This window comes from Phyllostomus hastatus, unplaced genomic scaffold (assembly GCF_019186645.2).
Source record: "Phyllostomus hastatus isolate PE091 unplaced genomic scaffold, TTU_PhHast_1.1 phas_contig_150, whole genome shotgun sequence".
In the NCBI taxonomy this organism is placed as follows: Eukaryota; Metazoa; Chordata; class Mammalia; order Chiroptera; family Phyllostomidae; genus Phyllostomus; species Phyllostomus hastatus.
The window spans coordinates 17,512,409-17,530,365 of NW_025333611.1; the positions used below are offsets into that span (position 1 = coordinate 17,512,409).

At 39.4% G+C, this 17,957-nt stretch overlaps 1 protein-coding gene across 2 annotated transcripts in view; it reads left to right on the top strand.

Moving 5' to 3' along the window:
- Positions 1-14,327, top strand: part of FAM114A2 (family with sequence similarity 114 member A2) — a 29,126-nt gene extending 14,799 nt beyond the window's left edge. For both annotated transcript variants that reach the window (XM_045829597.1, XM_045829591.1), the window contains exons 9-14: positions 3,033-3,112; positions 6,448-6,567; positions 7,057-7,196; positions 9,012-9,084; positions 11,084-11,137; positions 12,980-14,327. In XM_045829597.1, coding sequence (XP_045685553.1) covers positions 3,033-3,112; positions 6,448-6,567; positions 7,057-7,196; positions 9,012-9,084; positions 11,084-11,137; positions 12,980-13,081 — 569 coding nt within the window. In that variant the 3' untranslated portion in view covers positions 13,082-14,327. The remainder of the gene's footprint in view (positions 1-3,032; positions 3,113-6,447; positions 6,568-7,056; positions 7,197-9,011; positions 9,085-11,083; positions 11,138-12,979) is intronic.
- The last annotated feature ends 3,630 nt before the right edge of the window (positions 14,328-17,957 follow it).

Consider the following 17,957-nt stretch of genomic DNA (forward strand, 5'->3'; position numbering starts at 1 on the left):
CAGATTGTTATTAGGACTAAATGAAATGTTATACATAATTTGTGCTACATAATAAGCACTCGATAAATGATGGCTATTATTTTCGTTATTAGGATGGCATAAGTAAATACAGGGTCCGGGAGAAGTAAGGCCTGCTTGAGTGTGGTTGGTAGGGTAATAATATGGGTGTAATAATTTATAGTTGTAATTTGAACATTCACCTAAAATGTCATGTGGTATGCTTGAGTATGATATTGTCATATTCTAGAATTACATGCTTATGATTTTATAATAAAAGATTTTGTAATAAAAAAGGGGCATTATTTTTGCTGGACCCAGTACATAGAGATCTGCATTTTAAAAGTCTCATTTAGCAGGAAACCCATACATTAATTTTGATTTGCTTAAGTTTCTTTAGTGTTTCTAACCAAGGCCTGGTGTGACAATCCCTAGTTATTTATAAACTTAAGTTGTTTGTACATAGTGCTGTTAACAGTATTTGTTCAACTTAGTCAACATCTGGCTTTTGCATAGTAATCAGAAATCTTGATCTTTAAATACCTTTTAGAGGACTCTAAGGAGATTTCAAACAGATCGATTTGTGTTCTGTGATATTTTTCTCTTCAGTCCATTTGCCAGAGATCAGGACTCTGCAAAAATGGCCGTGGAGTGCTGCTTGCCCCTGTTCCTAACAGCCCTCCCCAGTGAATTTGGTTGAGAATGCAGCCTCGGTATTTAATTATATCTCAATGAAGTGGATAAAAAAAGTGGTGGCAGCAGAGGGGAGAGAAAACCATAGAAGCTGGTTCTGGTGACATTGGACATCTTTATATCCATCAGCCTATAGCCCTTGCCCCTGTTTTGTGCAGCTGATCATTTCGCTTTGGAAGGAGACATGTTGGGGAAAAGGAGACATGTTTGGAAAGGAGATGTTAGCCTGTCTCCTGAGTCCCTCCAAAGCCCTGGCCCTGTCTCCTTTCCATCCTTGTATACTTTTATTCTAGTGCAACAGCTGCTTTTTATGCTCAGGTCTGTGGGGGAATACATGACAATGGTCTCCAAACATTTTTTCATCAACTCTTAGCAGTAAGAGTTTTTTGAGCACTTAGATATTTGAATATTTATAAATTATACACACTTAATACTATAATAATATATTACTTACATTCTAAAGTATACCCTAAAATAGAATTTCTAAAAGAATGAGATAAATGTCTGTAAATTAAAGTTTCATATTTTTCCCCCTGTCCTCTACCGGATTATTTTGTGAACCCCTTTGGGTGCATGTATCCTAGTGTAGATTCAGATTCACCCCTTGCACTCACATAAATTTGAGCTTAGCTGGGAAAACAAAATGCCTGCCTAAGAATCAGGTTTCATACTTTTAGACAGATATGACTAGGAGTTGCTTCTGTGAGTTCTGTCAGTTACGGGAGTAATCGTTTAGTGAGATCAGCTTTTCCCAAAGCTGTTTACCCGGGACCACTAAGCCATTTGACTTCTCTGCCTTAACTGCCAAGAGAAGGACAGAAGAATGGTAGATGGAGAGAGAAGAGCCAAGATAGAATTTTTTTTCCCTAAGGATTTTGAAGAAGAAGCTGCTCTGAAGCAGTAGTAATTGGCTCTGATAAACTGTGAGGTTGGTGCCTAAGAAAGACTCATACAGATTGTTAGTGCTAGGAGATTTCTGTGTATAAGAGTTCTCGCTGCATTCTGTAGTATGCATTCTGTAGTACAGAGAAGCCTTGGGCTGAGCTTCAAAGGGGATATTGGATAGGATTTAGATGAAAAGGGTGGAGAAGACCATTTTCTGCCATTTGTTTGTGTGTGTTGTTTTTGATCTTGACTCACCTGTTTACATGTATGTTTCCAAAGCATGAGTATCCCGTGTTCCCCATCGTCTCCCACTAGGCCTATTCCAGCAGCATCCTTACCATCCTTTCAACATTGTGGAGTCTCTTTCCTTTGTTTTTATCCACCATTATTTTTCACCTGCATTCTGGATTATCACCTTAGCCTTCTTGCCTCCCTTCCTGTTCCCCTTTCAGTCCACCCCTCTCCCCCAGGAGCCAAAGTTGACCTTTCTAAAATTTAAATATGACATATCTGTCTATGTTTAAAATCATTCAGTGGCTCCTCATTCCCTTAATTAAAAGTTTGAGTTCCTCAGCATGATTTATAAGGCCCTGGATCCTGCTTACCTTCCTAGCTTCACTTTACCCTTGTTCTTTCTCTTATATTAAGACATTCCCAAGCCCTGGGTGGTGTGGCTCAGTGGATTGAATGTTGGCCTGTGAACCAGAGGGTCGCTGATTTGATTCCTAGTCAGGGCACATGCCTAGGTTGCAGTCCAGGTTCCCAGTAGGAGGTGCACCAGAGGCAAACACACACATGAAGTTTCCCTCTCTCCCACCCTTCCCCTCTGTCTAAAAGTAAATAAATAAAGTCTTAAAAAAGAAAAAAAAAGATACTCCCAACCATATTAAACGTCTAACCATGCTTTCTTTCACCTTGGATCTTTGTACTTGTTTTCTGTGCCTGAAACTCTTTCCATTCTCCTAACTAAACTTGTACTGATTTATTTTTGTTGCAGTTTAGGATTTATATTGGGACACTTCCTTGGAAGCACATGCATAGTACTTGCTTAGGACTCTGCCTTCACTAGTGGTCCATTTATACTTCTGGGATGTAATACAAAGAGCACAGGATTTGAACTTGGGGTAGAAAGGCCAAAATTTGACTCCTAATTTGTTATGAGATTTATGGGAAACAAATAAACCTCTTCAGGTTCTAGTTTCTTCATCTCAAAAATGGGATAATGACACACTGTTTGTAAGTCCATTTCAAGAATTCATTGATACATTTATCAGAATTCTATAAGCACTAAAGCACCATGCTCATAATTACTGCTATTATTATACTGCTATTAACACTACTGCTCCCACCACTCCTCTTCTTGTCTTCTTCCTGCCCCACCCTTCCTGTCCCCATGACCCTCACTCCCCTGTCTTTCTACAGTGTTTTTATGGGACTTTTTTTTTTTTTTTTTTTAGGGGATGAAGACTTTACCAAAGAGATAACAGAGCTATTTTCCCAGCTTCACGTCTCCTCCAAACCAGAGAAACTTGCCAGGGTAAGTGATTACTTCTTGGTGATTTTCTTTCTTTTTCACTTTTTACTTGCATGGATTCAGTGGATAAAGAAGGTAAGACTGTAAATTCCTAGTGAGGATGTCACCAAAATTGAGGGTATATTCTGAGTTTCTGCCGCTTCCTGCTCTCACAGGTTAGCATGCTGAACTCACATCTGCACCCCCTCCCATTCCCCTGGAACACACACATGTGCCATCCTCACCTGTTTTTATTTGGTGTGCTTTGGTTGTCTGAAAGTTTAAATTAGGTCACAGAGTTGGTCAGCTAAAGTTGGCAGTGCTCACCAGCCTTCATGATACCAATGGGCCAGCTTCTGTTGACGTTTTAACTGTTTGCAGCACTCTGAATGTTTCAGAGAACATTTCAGGACTGTGGCCCCAGCCCTTAGGAAGCTAGAGGTTGCCATTTCCTAGAGCCCAAGGACTCAGGTAATGACCATTTAGGTTGTGGAAATAAGAGAGTCCCATGGCCTAGGCCTTGGTCTTAGGTGGTGGTACCTGAGCTGCCTTTCACATCTGGAACTTGGAGGGACTTCAGGCAAAGCCTGTTCCCAGAGCAGCACCCACATAGCTTATATGCCAGTGTCAGCTAATGGGACGTTTAACTGGATCTTGGGCTGCTTGCTGCCTCTTCACCCTCCTCTCCCGCTCTCCAGAAACATTTGGGGACCAGTTAACACCAGGTATCCATTGCCTCCTTGCCAGGGACGGCTGGTAGCCCCGCTTTAAAGGCTCAGCCCCAATGCCGTGTCTGTAATGAAAACTGAGATCCCTTCAGTTCTCAGTTGGAATGTTCTCAAAGTGTTCTCTGGATGCCTGTTGCCTGGTTATACCTCTGAACACATTCTGTCTATAAGTTACTCAAGTGGATGCCTTCATTTAATTATAATAAACATTTCCTTAGAAACCAGAACTCTCTAAGTTGCAAATGACAGAAACTCAAGACAGACTGGCTTAAGAAAAAAGGGGCATTTATTAGCTCAAATCTAAAATCAAGGGGCAAGACTGGCATCAGGTATGGCCCTCTGCCCAGAAGCCTGTCCGTCTCCGTCTCTTGACCTGCTTTCTTGTTTGGCTTCATTGTTAGGGAAGCTTTTCCACACGTTTAAAAGATGACTACTGAAAGCCTCAGGGTAACTTTTTCCCATTGAGTAACTGCAACAGAAAGATTTCCCCTTCCCAGTAATTTTATCAGATGTCCTCAGGCTGATGCCCACTCACCTGGCTTAGGTCACTTTTTCATCCATGAACTAATAATCACTGGGCTGGGGATTAATATTGTTAGTAGCTAAACATGAGTTGTTTGTCAACCCTTGGAGCCAGAGGATGGAAGCAGCCCCACCCATACCACATGAGCTGAGAAAAATGTAGAGCCTGCTACCAAAAGAAAGGGGATGTGGAAGCTGGTTAGGTACAAAGAGTACCTGTTCTCTGCAGTGTGCCAGGCACTGGGTGTGCATTACCCAACTAAGACACTCTACCACTATTCTCTGATAATGTAGGTGGTTTGTTAAGGAGATAGTCCCATGGTAAATGTCCGTGTATTTCAGTGAGTACTAATGAAGGGATGCCCAGAGGACTGTGGACATGCAAGGAAGAGTTGTTTAGGTGGCCAGTCTCCTGGAAAGCCCTTGAATGTTACCTGGAAGAGACGACATTTGAGTGGAGGGACTGAGCAAAAAGGAAAAAGGACTCATGGACATGGATAACAATGTGGTGATTGCCGTAGGAAGGAGGGTGTAAGGGAACTAAATAGTAATGGAGAAAATACAATAAAGATTACTTTTTTAAAACATGAAGAAAATTAAGACCTATCCTGATTTAGAAGGGAAAAAAATGGGAAGGACATTCTGGACCAAGAGGATAGGTGAACAAAGAACAGACATGCTATAGGCCATTCCTATCGGATCATCAAGGAGAAGTGGTAAGAGATGAAGCTGGAGATTCAGGGTTTAACATCACGTGAAAGAATGTGATCTACTTGATGAGGAGCCGTTCGTTGAAGGGAAGAGACGATCAACTCTGGGCTTACGTAGAATCACTGGTAGCATTGTAGAAGATGGATTTAAGATGAACCAGATCAGAAGCAGGGAGACCAATCAGAGTGCTGTTGCCCCAAAGTGGATCTGAATTTAAGCAGGAATAGAGAGAAAGAGGAGGGGCTGGTTGGAGAAGTATGTAGAGTAAAATCAGACCATCTTGGTGACTGACTGGGAAGGAAAGAATTTGGGTGGCTAACATATGTTGGCTTGGGTGACCGATACATGTTTGTTCCTCTAAAGCTCTGGGGGGTAAAAGAGTATTAAAAACTTTGGGAGAGAAAGGCAATTCAAATTTTGTACATGTTATATGGAAGATGCCTGTAGAATATCCAGATACATCAGTCCAGCAGGCAGTTGGAATCTGTTGTTTTCAGGAGAGGTCAGTGCTGGAATTGAGGATTTAGGAGTCAGCAGCAGGTAGGGAACAGTCAAAATCACTGCATTTGGGTGGGTGGAGAGGAGGATTAGGGTGAGACAAGAGCCAAGGCCAGGGCTCCAGGTAACACCGGTGGGTAAGGGACTGCCGAGGGGGGTCAGGACACACAAGGGACTGAGGAGGAATGCTCATAAGGGTGGGGGGAGAACCAGAAGACAGTAGTATTACAAAAGTTAAAGAAAACTAGAAACATCCCAGAGGTCCATCATCAGAATGGGTAAATTGTGGTGTACGTATAAAATGAAATACTACACAGCAATAAATAAACATGAACTGCTGATACATGCAGCAATTATGTGGATAAATCGAACAGGCAGTATGTTGTACATAAGAAACCAGGCACAAATTAGAACATACTTATAATTCCATTTACATGCATTTTAAGAGACGTAAAATTAATTTATAGTGAGGCAGAAGGATGGTTACTTTTTGATAGGGTGAGGAAGACTCCCTTTGAGCAGTATTGGCTAGGAAGGGGTTTGGAGGACCTGCTAGGATGATGGAAATGTTTTTTTTATCTTGATTGAGGTCACAGATGCATAGCCATGTACACATGTAAACAGCTCTTGAGTTGCGCTCTGAAGATTTGTGCACTGTACTGTATGTAAGTTATAGCTCAGTTTTAAAAAAAGCGAAAGGATTAGGGAACTCAGGAAGCCATGAGTGGACAGCAGTGGTTAAGTGTTGGAGAGGGATCTAGTAAGTTAAGTACTGAAAAGCTGGATGTTGTAAACAGAAGGACTGGATTTCATGATGCCAACATTCTCTTGGTCAGTGCACAGCAATCTTGGTGAGCTGAATTGAATTGTTGATGAACGGTACTCGTTTTTTCTATTCAGGCAAGAAATACAGCCTATGAATGGATCAGGACATCTCTGGAGAAGCCATTAGAAGAGAAGGAAGGAGAAAAACAGTTGGAAGGAGAAAGAACTGAACAAATCGATAAAAATTCAATAGAGGTAACCAAAGCAATTAAGGTTTTTGTGGGGTTTTTTTTTTCCCCCTTTTTAAAGTTTTGGGATGGGGGTATTGTAGTCAGGGACCTAAAGTGCTCTGCATTTGTTGCTCTGCCATCCATGATTTCTACCTTGTTTTCCAAGATTACACCATCTTAGTTCCCGACTCTAGGGTGGAAGGAGGGGGTGAAGAAAGAGACAGAGGGTACATGTGTGGTGTCCTGACGCTTTCCAGAAGCCGCCACAGGACGCTTTAAATCTTTTGGCGAAAACTTAGTCACATGGTCACACCTGACTTTAGGGCAGCCTCTGTTTTTGCAGCTGTGAGTCCAGATGTAAAGTCACGTTACTACTATGTAAGAAGAAGAGGTTTACTGAAGGGTGTCAAGGCACTAAATCTTTCAGTATGAGAGAAACAAGGTGGTTAAAAAAGAAAAGATTAAAAAAAATAAAAAGAAAGAAACCTGTGCTTTGCTTTGTTTTGCCGTCCAGGACATCCATGCGTTTGCAATCCGGAGCCTAGCAGAACTGACTGCCTGCTTTATCGAACTGTTCCACAAAACAGCAGCTCTGGTTCTGCATGGCCGGAAACAGGAAGTGACAGCTATAGAAAGAAGCAGAACCCTTTCCCAGTAAGTAATAAGTATCCCTCTAAATGTTACAAGTTGCTGAAAGTTTTCTTGGCTTATTTCCAAAATTTTAGAAACTTTCAACAAGATGCGATACTATTCACACTGTATCATTCACATATTAGATGTTTGCTCATTTTGGGTTTTAGTTAGTATGTAGCCAAGTATGGTATTTCTTTTTACTGAGCCATTAAGTCTACATTATAATTCTGCCCTTTTTATTAACTACGTTTTACTTTGAAAATTAGTTCTTCTCAGATTATTAGCCTTAGTAGAAATAGGATTTTATATAAGTAAAAGCAGAAAACAGTTTTAAGAATCTCAATTCTGGATAATTAAGTTACTGAGTGCTAAGTATATACCAGGTACCATGCTAAGGCATTTATATGTATCATTTCTAATTTTTATAACAACCTTAGATGATCAGTAAAGCTTTAAATGTGAAGAAGTACAGACTTAAGAGAAGTAATCTGCCCAGGTTATCCAGAGTAGGAGTTAAACCTTTTTTTCCCCCACTATATTGGTGATTTAACAAAAATTTCAAAAATATCCCTGGCTGGTATGGCTCAGTGGATTGAATGCCAGCCTGTGAATCAAAGGGTCGCTGGTTCGATTCCCAGTCAGGGCACATGCCTGGGTTGCAGGCCATGTTCCTGGTGGGGTGCGTGTGAGAGGCAACCACTCATTGATGTTTCTTTCTCCCCCTTCCCCTCTGTCTAAAAATACTAAAAATAATAAATAAAAAAATAAAAAATAATAGAATTTATGTAGTCAAAGCAGGGAAAAGGAGAGCTACTACTTTTAAATAAATCTCTTAATTGAATAATGAGAATTTTCACTGGAAAGACATGTGTGAGAGAGTGTCCAGCACGCTACAATTGGGAGGGGCCTTTGATGTCCTCCAGGCCTCTTTTTCACCTGCAGTTTTGATGCCCCTCTGTAACATCCCACAAAGAGATGCCTGGCTTTGTCTTGAACACCCTGAGGATGGGGGACTCAGAACCCCAGAGCAGCCTGCTCTGTGGAAAAATGGCTATTTCTACTGCTTGGAATGCCCTTCCATTCGTGACTCACTCCCTCACCGCATTCAGGTTTCCACTCCGTGCTGCTTCCTTTCACCACCCAGTCTAAACCAGTGCCTTCTTTCTACTTGTTTCTAATCCTCCGCTCGCTTTATTTTCTTAGCTCATATCACCACCCAGTGTGTGTGTGTGTGTGTATGGATATATGGATGCGTGCATGTTTATATGTATAGTATATATGTGTGTATATAAACACATATACACCTCCATCCATGTGTGTGTATATATATATAGTCTTCCCTTTAATTAGCAAGTGAGTTAGAATCCGTGAAAACTTGGACTTTGCTTATTTACTGATCCATCCCCAGGACTTAAGAGTCAGGCACAAAGACAACTTCCAAAAGATACTTGTTGAATGAATGCATATTTTAATTATATTTCTAAATGGAATGTAGGATCTTTTAAGCATCATCTTGTCTCCTTAAAATGTATTTTAGTTATTTTTCTTTGATTTAACTTGGAAGTAGATGACTTTCTAGAGGATTTTGTAGGAAAATGTTTTTCCAAGGAGAGAATTTCCTCTTCCTGCTGCCTGAATGCTTACTCACATGGGTCCCCAAATACATCAGGCAGCTGACTTAGGCACATTTACTCCCTTTGAAAGCTTTCTTCTTCCACATTTAGTTCCAGGAGTGATTTATTTTCTTCTGGCAGTTGTTAGGTGTAGTTTATTAGAACACAGAGAGAAAGAAAAACGAAAAAGGAGCCCTCCTGACATTTCTCCCTTCTTTCCCAGGATGACAGTGGTGCTGTGCAGAGAGCTGTCCTTGCTGGCTAAAGAGTTCACCACCTGCCTAACAACTGCCGGGGTAAGGGTGCCCGCCTGCTAGTGGGTGGATGTCTGTTTTGTTTCGTTTTTTTAAACAGCTTTATTAAGATACAGTTTACACGCCATAACATTTGCCTGTTTCAAGTGTACAATTTAGTGGTTTTATAATATATTTATAGAATTATGCAACCATTGCCATAATTAATTTTAGACTATTTTCATCATTTCCCAGAAAACTTCATACCATTAGCAGTCATTCCTTTTCCCTCCATATTCTTCTAACCCAAAGAAACACTAATCTACTTTCTGTCGATAGATTTGCCTATTCTGGATATTTAATATGAATGGGATCATACAATATATAGCATTTTGTATCTGGTTTCGTCACTTATGTTCTTGAGGTTCACCCACATTGTATCAATTTTTATTACCAAAAAAATTCTAGTTCATGGATATATACCATACCCCCTTCCCCTGTATGTATCCTTATGCCAGTACCATGTTGTTTTTATTAGTGTAGCTTTGTAATCAGTTTTAAAATCAAGAAGTATAAGCCTTCCCACTTGGTTCTTCTTTTTCAAGATTATTTTTGTATTTGAAGGGTTTTCTATATGAATTTTAGGATTACCTTGTTTATGTCTGATTTTTGCAGCTCTTTTTGTTCTTTTTAAAGTCTGCAGTATATTTTGTGCTGTTCTCTGAGACTGGTATGAGAAATGGAGTCTTTGATAAAATAAGAACCCAAAGTTCAACTCTGGTTTAAGGACCGGCACCTTAGGCTCTGGCAACTCTGCAGATGCTAGCAGATGGGTGTATGTTGCAGATGCCAGTCAGTAGGACAGTTGTAGTTAAAGCTGACTTTTTTTTAAGGTATTATAAAAATGTATTGAGGGTGTATGAACTATGGAAGATGATTCAGAAATCAGTAATCGTGAATTAGGATAAAGTGAAGGGCATTATAAATAAGCAAATAAAAATTACTTTGTAGTAAATTCAGCTCATGATACAGAGAACAGATTGGTGCTTGCCAGATGTAGGGGGTGCAGGTGGGCAAAGTACATGAAGACGGTCAAAAGGTATAAACTTCAGCTGTAAAATAGATCATGGGGGGTGCAGTATGCAACATGGTGATGGTATTAATAATGCTGTACTGTGTATTTGAGAGTTGTGGAGAGTAGATCCTAAAAGTTCTAATCACAAGAAAACTTTTTTTTTTTACCTAAACTTACTGTGGTGATCATTTTGTAGTATTTGCAGATACCAAATCATTATGTTGTACATCTGAAACTACCACTAAAGTATTACATGTCAGTTATTACCTCAATTAAAGTAAAAATTACTTTATAGTAAGTATATATAAGTGTCATTGTGGCAGCAGTTATTCTGAATCCTTAAATTTATTTCGGTTAAGAGCATGGCCCAAATTTAATTCCTTTACTTTTGAATTCATATTATACCTTACAGATATAACTGAATGATATAGCTTCTCTTTTCCTCTTATATTTTCTTTAAAAGAGATCTTGGTTTCCTGAAGTTAATCTTTTGAGGCCAAATCTTCCCATGTGTTTCATAAAGGTGCTTGAACCCAGTAAGTCAGCTGTAAGAGCTAACACATGCGAGCAATAAATTTGCATTGTTTTTGTGGTTTTCACACAGCCATCTTAAAAACCATTGAGTATTTTGAGCACACATTTCATATCTGCATATTTTGTTTTAAAATTTTTCTGAAGTTTTTTGGTGAGATGTCCCATGTCTGTTCCCTCTTCCAAAATGAAAATACTTTTAAAAATCAATAAAAAATTGCAAAGGTATACATTTCTCAATTTGGATAGCACAGAAAGATAGAAGGAAATTTAAAGCACTTCCAGAGATGACATTTTGCTCTCGCAGTCCAGACTCTTTCTATGCTTACATTTATGTATGGGTGTGTGTATATGTTGTGTGAGTGCGTATGTGTACACACGTGTTTCAAAGTGGGATCATACCATGTTGATTGTTTTTTTAATCTGTTGTATTTACCACTTTGTCCTTTATTCTAGGCCAAAGAAAAGGCAGACGTCCTTAATCCGTTAATTACTGCAGTATTTCTAGAGGTTAGTAGCAATTGTTTTTAAGTCTCTAACTTCTGGGCATTTTGTATTAACTCTTCTTAAGTCTTTATTTTTTGGCTTTTTTGTTTTTTTCACGAGATTGGTAGGTTAGCCATATTGATGCATATATGACCAAAATGATGTATATCTGATGAATATTCCCTCCTCATTAATTACAAAATATAAAAGATGAAGCTTCTGGGTAAAGTACACAGGAAAAAGTAGTACTATAAGTTACCATTACTTTGTACTAGTATTTGGCAGTTAATGGACAACTCTCAGTAACAAAACACCTTCTGGAGACCGGCGGGTAAATATGAAGGGTTGAAACTAAAAACAGGCAAGCATTGCTTCTTAAAGAGTTAAGGTTTATGAGAGATTTATTAAAATGGAACAGAATAGTTTGTCGTTTTCTTGCCAAGAAATTTACTTTGTTTTGTCAAAGGGGTAACCATGATTACATAATCTTTAGTCCATTAGATATGAGGAGGAGGGTTGTTTAAATCCATGGAAAATGGGGTTCAGGAGGAGCCCACAATGAATTATATCGCTTCCATGGGTGACACTTTCTGGATTCCATGTTTTAAGAACTCTATCTTATAAATTAATTGTGTGAACAATTTAGATGTTTGATGATTTCTTTAAAACATTTATGTAAGTCTGGGGGTGGGGAGAAAATATATTTGATAATTGGTTAATATGAATTAAGAAAGACTTTTTTTTTTTGCTTTTGGACTGTTACTTTAGTTTTAAATTATGTTAAAGTCACCACCAATGAGATGTCTTTCATTCTTTTAACTGCACAATTTACCTTGAACAGTCAGGGAGATCATTCTGATTGCTTAAACAACTTTTTAAAAAGTAAGTGTGTGATTTAGTAGATGGCAGAGTAGTATGGGTGAAAGAAGTTTGCAAACCAGGAGCCTAGCCCTGTCCTGGATCTTTCCTGATTTTCGCTGCATGACCCGACACCAGGCATTTACCTTCTTAGCAATCTCAGTTTCCTTATTTACAAAATGAGAGATTGAACTGGAGAGCCTCAGAGGTCTCTTTGGCTTGGAAATTCGATATCAGATGTCTCGCTGAGGTTTAAATAGGAGTACTTGCCATTGGTAAACTCAAAACAGGTGAACTCACTTGATATGGGTTCTCTGTTGCTATTTTGAGTTGATTGTTGTTGCTTACAGATTTGAAACACTTGTCCTTGCAAGTATACATTTTACCTTAATGTAATGAACTCTGTTGTTACTCTTTTGGAAGGTCAGAATTTGTCAGATATAAAAGAAGTCTGGCAAAATCTGAGCATGATTTCATAAGGCTTGTCATAAATATGTTTGTTCTACTAGACAGAAATATATCTACACTGTATCATCTTTGAAAGCTGTATTCCTTGTTTATATTTGTGAGTACCTGTCTCATGTTCACTGATTGTGTTAAGTCCATAAAAGAGGAATTATCACAGTGGGCTGGAAATCCTATTGGGGTAGGTTTTATAGGCTTGTGAAATCCTCTTTGAGTAATTGAGTAAAATGCTGTGACAGGATCTTCCCGTTCAATCAAGGAATAAATAAGCTTTGAGTGCCAGATTTGAGCAGGATGCCAAAGAATGGCTATTATTTCTGATGGACAAGTTGGACAAAAATGCTGACTTTTTTTGTGCTTTCACGCTATCTTAAGAGATAGATTATTCTTTTCCCGTGTGACTTTACTGAAATGGTTAAAGTCTGCCCTTATTTATTTGCCAGATTCAATTAGATTTATAAAAATTAATCTTTGTTGTTGCTGTTGTTGCTGTCTTATGGCGTATTTTTTAAGTGACTGCTGTTTTTTTTCCAATCCCAACAGGCATCAAATAGTGCTTCTTATATTCAGGATGCCTTTCAGCTCCTCTTGCCTGTGCTGGAGATCTCGCTCATTGAGAACAAGACGGAGTTGCCGGACGAATGAGCTGCAGGGCCAGAAGCCTTTGTCAGAACATTGAGAACAGAGAAGATTGACCTGAGACTTGTGATGGCCGAGAAATGCCATTCTGTTTTGGGTACCCTTGCAGAACTGAGGGGGAAGAGTTCTTTTAGCCTGTAAAAATTCAGGCAGGATAGCAGTTTCACAGGAAGTTTGTTGCCCTCACCGTTTGGCTGACGTATTCAGATTCTCACACTATTCTCCCCAGTTGTTTTAATTAATAAATTATTTGAAAAGAAACTTTTTAAAGAATGTTAAAAATATTACCTCTAGCTAAAGGTTAGTGGGACATTCAGGTAAAAATATCGGTCTTTTCTTTGATGGTGCAGAACACTAACAATTTTGTCAAGGATACAATTTTGTAGCCCATGGATAGGATTGGTTGTTAAGCAAGAGAAAAAGTACTTAATTTAATCTGGAATTCATGTGCTTGATCTGTTGATGTCATGCACTTTCTTTCTTTAATAAAATCTATGGCTTTAAGAAACTGAGCATATATAAACTCCGTGATGATTACCTTTTATTACACAAATTCTTGGAATTGGTTAGAAAGTTTCATCTGCTCTTTAATTCTCAGCAGATAGCTGGCATTGAAGAGAAGCTTATTGAATATACTTGTAGTCCCACGAATTAACTGTAGCAATAGCAATGTGCCCTTTGGCTTCAGATTGCCCTCCCACCCCAAAATGACAAGCTCCAAGTTGTAGTTGACCTCCACTCAACTGGATTCCAGACCAAGAGTGCCATTTAGAGAAACAGTGTTATGTTTGCAGGTGTTCTGAGTCTCTGCAGGGTGTTTTCCATGCATACATGTCCCGTGTGCAGGATGAACTCTGTAAGAGCCAGCTCCGGGGAGTGTGGAAGCGCTTTTAGGCATGGGGTTTTGCTGTTCGAATCTTGTTGAGGTGGACTGTAGAGTCCCGTAGAAATGATGTTCATTTATCACAGGATTTGACCTGTTAGGTATGGTATATTTTTCTCCATTCTTTTGGTTTTAATGTATTCTTTAGCATGTTTATAAATACAGCTTTATTCTTTAGATCTCCAGCCTCCTCTTTGTTCTCTTTGACAATTTAAGAGACTAAAAGGGTGTCATCTTTCTACAAGCTATTTTGGCATTCTCTTTTTTAGAAAGTTCTTCAACTTTGTGATTTTTAATGATTTAGAGAACTTTTGTGAGTTCTGCCATTCATCTTCTAAAACCTTTAAATAAAATGAAATAATTGTTTCAGTTGATCCCTTCATTTGTTTAAATATGAGCCCTGATATCTTTCTCACACCAAAGAAATCACAAAACCATAATGAAGACTGATATCAAGACTGTCTCTGTGTAATCACCTTATTTGGGGTAGGGGGCAGTTTGCAAGCAAGGAGGTATGCCAACCACACAAAAATTTAGCTCTGCTTTTATTTTCCTCTAATGTGATCAGAAAAATTATTGAATATTTCTTTTTTATATAGACAAATTTTATCCACCCCAAAGTGAGTAATTTTGCAGTTTCAGAAAAACAGTTGCCTCGTTGTTAATAAAGTTGGTGTTCCAGTTCTGATTTGTTGCCTCAAGCTGAGTTGCTGGGTCTGAGCTTGAAGCCCTTGAGCAGGGTGCTCTGTGAGGAAGATTCAGAGCTGGTCACACACTGCCTGCTGCCTGCTCAGACTCCTGTAAACTGGAAACCCACAGTTTCTGCTCTTTGATCCAGAAGCACATCTAAGGCTTTCTTTCAAGAGGAGAGAGATGGATGTGAGGGACAGAGCAGTGACTCTTCTTTTGTGTCTAACTAGAATGTAGTCCTGAATTGGACCAGGTTTAGATACGACTTTACAAAAGCCAGGTGTGACTCACTGCCTTTTTTTCTTCCTCATTTCTCTCTTGAGCTTCCCACCCCCATCCACCCAAATATTTTTTAATGTATTTAGGAGACCACCAATGAGATGTCAAAAGGACCGGTTAATTCTGAATAACACCTAAAATACATGAAAAATAAAGTTCCTTGATTCAGTAGAGATAGAAAAATAACAGCATAAACATTCATTTGTAGGTGAATAAATAGGTCAGTTTAGGAGACATTTTGGAACCTGTTGGATTGTGACGATGGTTTTCGGATGGTACCTGCTTCATTATTCTGTTTGAGGTGGGTACATGATGTAGTTTTTTGATGATACCTACTCTTTTGGTACTTTTCCTTTAAATTTTCTGGTGTCTAGGTTTACTGTTATGTCCTAATACATGCTACCACCCTTTCCAATTCACTTAACAGCTCAATAGGTAACATGTTCAGTTACAGCTGGAGTAAATGCTTCTTTTCCTACTACTGAGATCTTTAGAGGCTATGATTAAAAAGAAACTATAAATTTGATATAAAATAGATTGATTCTTGTTTCATTTTCCATTTTATATAGGACCTCAGAAACTTGTTGGACAAGCTATTTTTTCTTACTGCTTTTGATTATGTGTGTGTGCGTGTATGTATATGTGTGTGTGTGTGTATATATATATATATTAAAATATATATATATATATATATAAAACACTTTTTAAGGCATAGATACCCAGATTGATGAACCTCTGAAATGTGAAATAGTAATTCATATAGGTGGCATTCCCACAAATCTGAAACTATGGCTCTCACACACACACACACACACACGTTTCCTACAGTCAGGTAACAGGACCTGTGGGTTCTTCTACCTAAATGAGGACTCGCTCTTTGCACTTGTTTTTATCTAAAGACCTGCTCGAGGGAGAGATGTTTTATAAATAGTTGCTATTGATGTCATCATTTGAGAAAGACATTTTCCTGTATTTTTAGATACCTTCTCAATTTTAAAGGTGAGAATATTCTTCATGTTGGGAAAATCCAGAATAAAATTGTAGCCACAGTGAGCGCCTAGTAAGCACGATATTTCACAAATGGTAAATATTGAAATCTCCTATTATGTCTTAACAAAAATGTGATGCTCATTTTCAGAAAAGACTTGAAGTATTTGAGAAATGAGGAAGTTCTAACAATAGCAGGCCTCTTAACTAACTTTTCATCAAGATCTCTGGCTAATATGTATGAGGAGAATTTTGAGAACTTCCTCCCTAGTGTCATTTTCCAACTGCACCCTGATACGCCTCAAGCACCAGTTCACTCATTCCCCTTGTTTTACTTCCGGCTCTTGTTATTTCATTGTCTCGTTATTTCATCATTTGGTCAAATCCCCAAATTTGGTCAAATTCACATCCAACTGTTGCTTCCCCAATCGACTCTTCAGGGAAGATTTTTTTTTTTAAATCGAGCATTCTCTGGATTCATTTGTCCTTTAAGCGAAAGGCGAAGACGGCCACGATCGATCACCCCGGCCTTGCACATCAGTGTGGAGTTTCCCAGACGTGTCCGTTTCTGGCTGGCCTACTGTTGTCAAGGGCAGATGCGGAGACTGCAAGTGGAGTGACGTGCTCCGTTTCTGCTTGTCAGCCTCGCCTGTCTCTGTACACACAGGAAGTTGCTATGCTGTTAATCTAGCTCTAAAGAGGAATGCATTTTCCCAGCTTCATTGTGAATGCACCGATATGCTTAGTTTCTTAAAACATTTTTAAGTTGGAATGGGAGTAGCTCGTGGCAGAGTTTCGACCAGCCAGTCTCACCTGGTGACTGCTGCACTGACCCCGGCAGTTTCAGCTAAGCCCGTGGAGGCCTGAATTGCCTTCACACCCATTGTAGATGTTTCTGTCAGAATTGAAGGGTTTTACTTAACCGTTTTCTTCCTTTACTTCTCCCACACATACCACTGAGAATAATAAGAACTGCAGAGTCAGCATGTGTGTTGTAGCAAAAGTTTCCAAGTTAGAATTGAATATACACATTTATGTCAGTAAATCAGCAAACACTCAAGCTATCTTTTTTTGGTCTTTGTTTTGCTTGCCCTGAGTTTCCAGCTTCTGGCATAGGGTCTGACACATGGTAGGACATATATGTTGGCTGAATGAAAGAAAAGAAAGAGGAAGAAAAGGAAGGAAAGTGGGGAATAATAAGGCAAATATGGGTGGCCTAGTGCTTTGCTGGTAGAAGAGAATACAGAGCTGGAAGGGACTCTCAGGCAAATAAGGTTAAAACCCCTCATTTCACAGCTAGGTACAGTGAGACCTTGTAGGCAAGTGAGTCCCCTGAAGTCACACAGCTGATAGGATGCTCTGGGGGGACCTGAATACAAGTTTTTGGATGCCTGGCCCGGCCTCTTTCTGCTGCACCAGCGCCACACCAGGGCTCTGCACACACTGAGAGGCTACTCCCAGGCACGGGCTGGGGAACAAAATGCAGAACGCGTGGCCTCTGCCCTGTGGGAGGCCACATGGGTGCCACTAGCTGAGCAATGTCTGCATCCTGGATGCAAAGCCATCTGTTGTAATGAATTGTGGGCGAGTTGGATGGACTCATCCCAAATCTGGTTATGATAGTTGGGTCTGGTCAGCATGGCAAATATTTGCAGATGCATCCATCAAAACCCTCAAATTGTTACTTTTGTTTTGGTGGCTTTTGTCTTAAGTGGCCAATTTCTGCTGTATATAGAACTGCAGAGAGATCTACTGTTCATCAACCAGCAACAGTTAACAGGACACTAACGTGTGTGGAGCAGCTTGAATACCAGGTACCGTGGAATACACCTTTCTCTGTAAATTCCCAACCGCTCTGCGAGGCGGGACAGTGACACCTTCATTTATGGGCTTGCAGGGTGCTGTGGACATGCAAAACTGAATCTCAGCTCCCTCATTTTCCAGCCCAAGGATCACGAGCAAGTGACTTAATCCCTTAAATGCAGTTTTGTCATCTGTAAAATTATTCTCATAATAGCACTTGTATTCTAAAGTCATTGATAA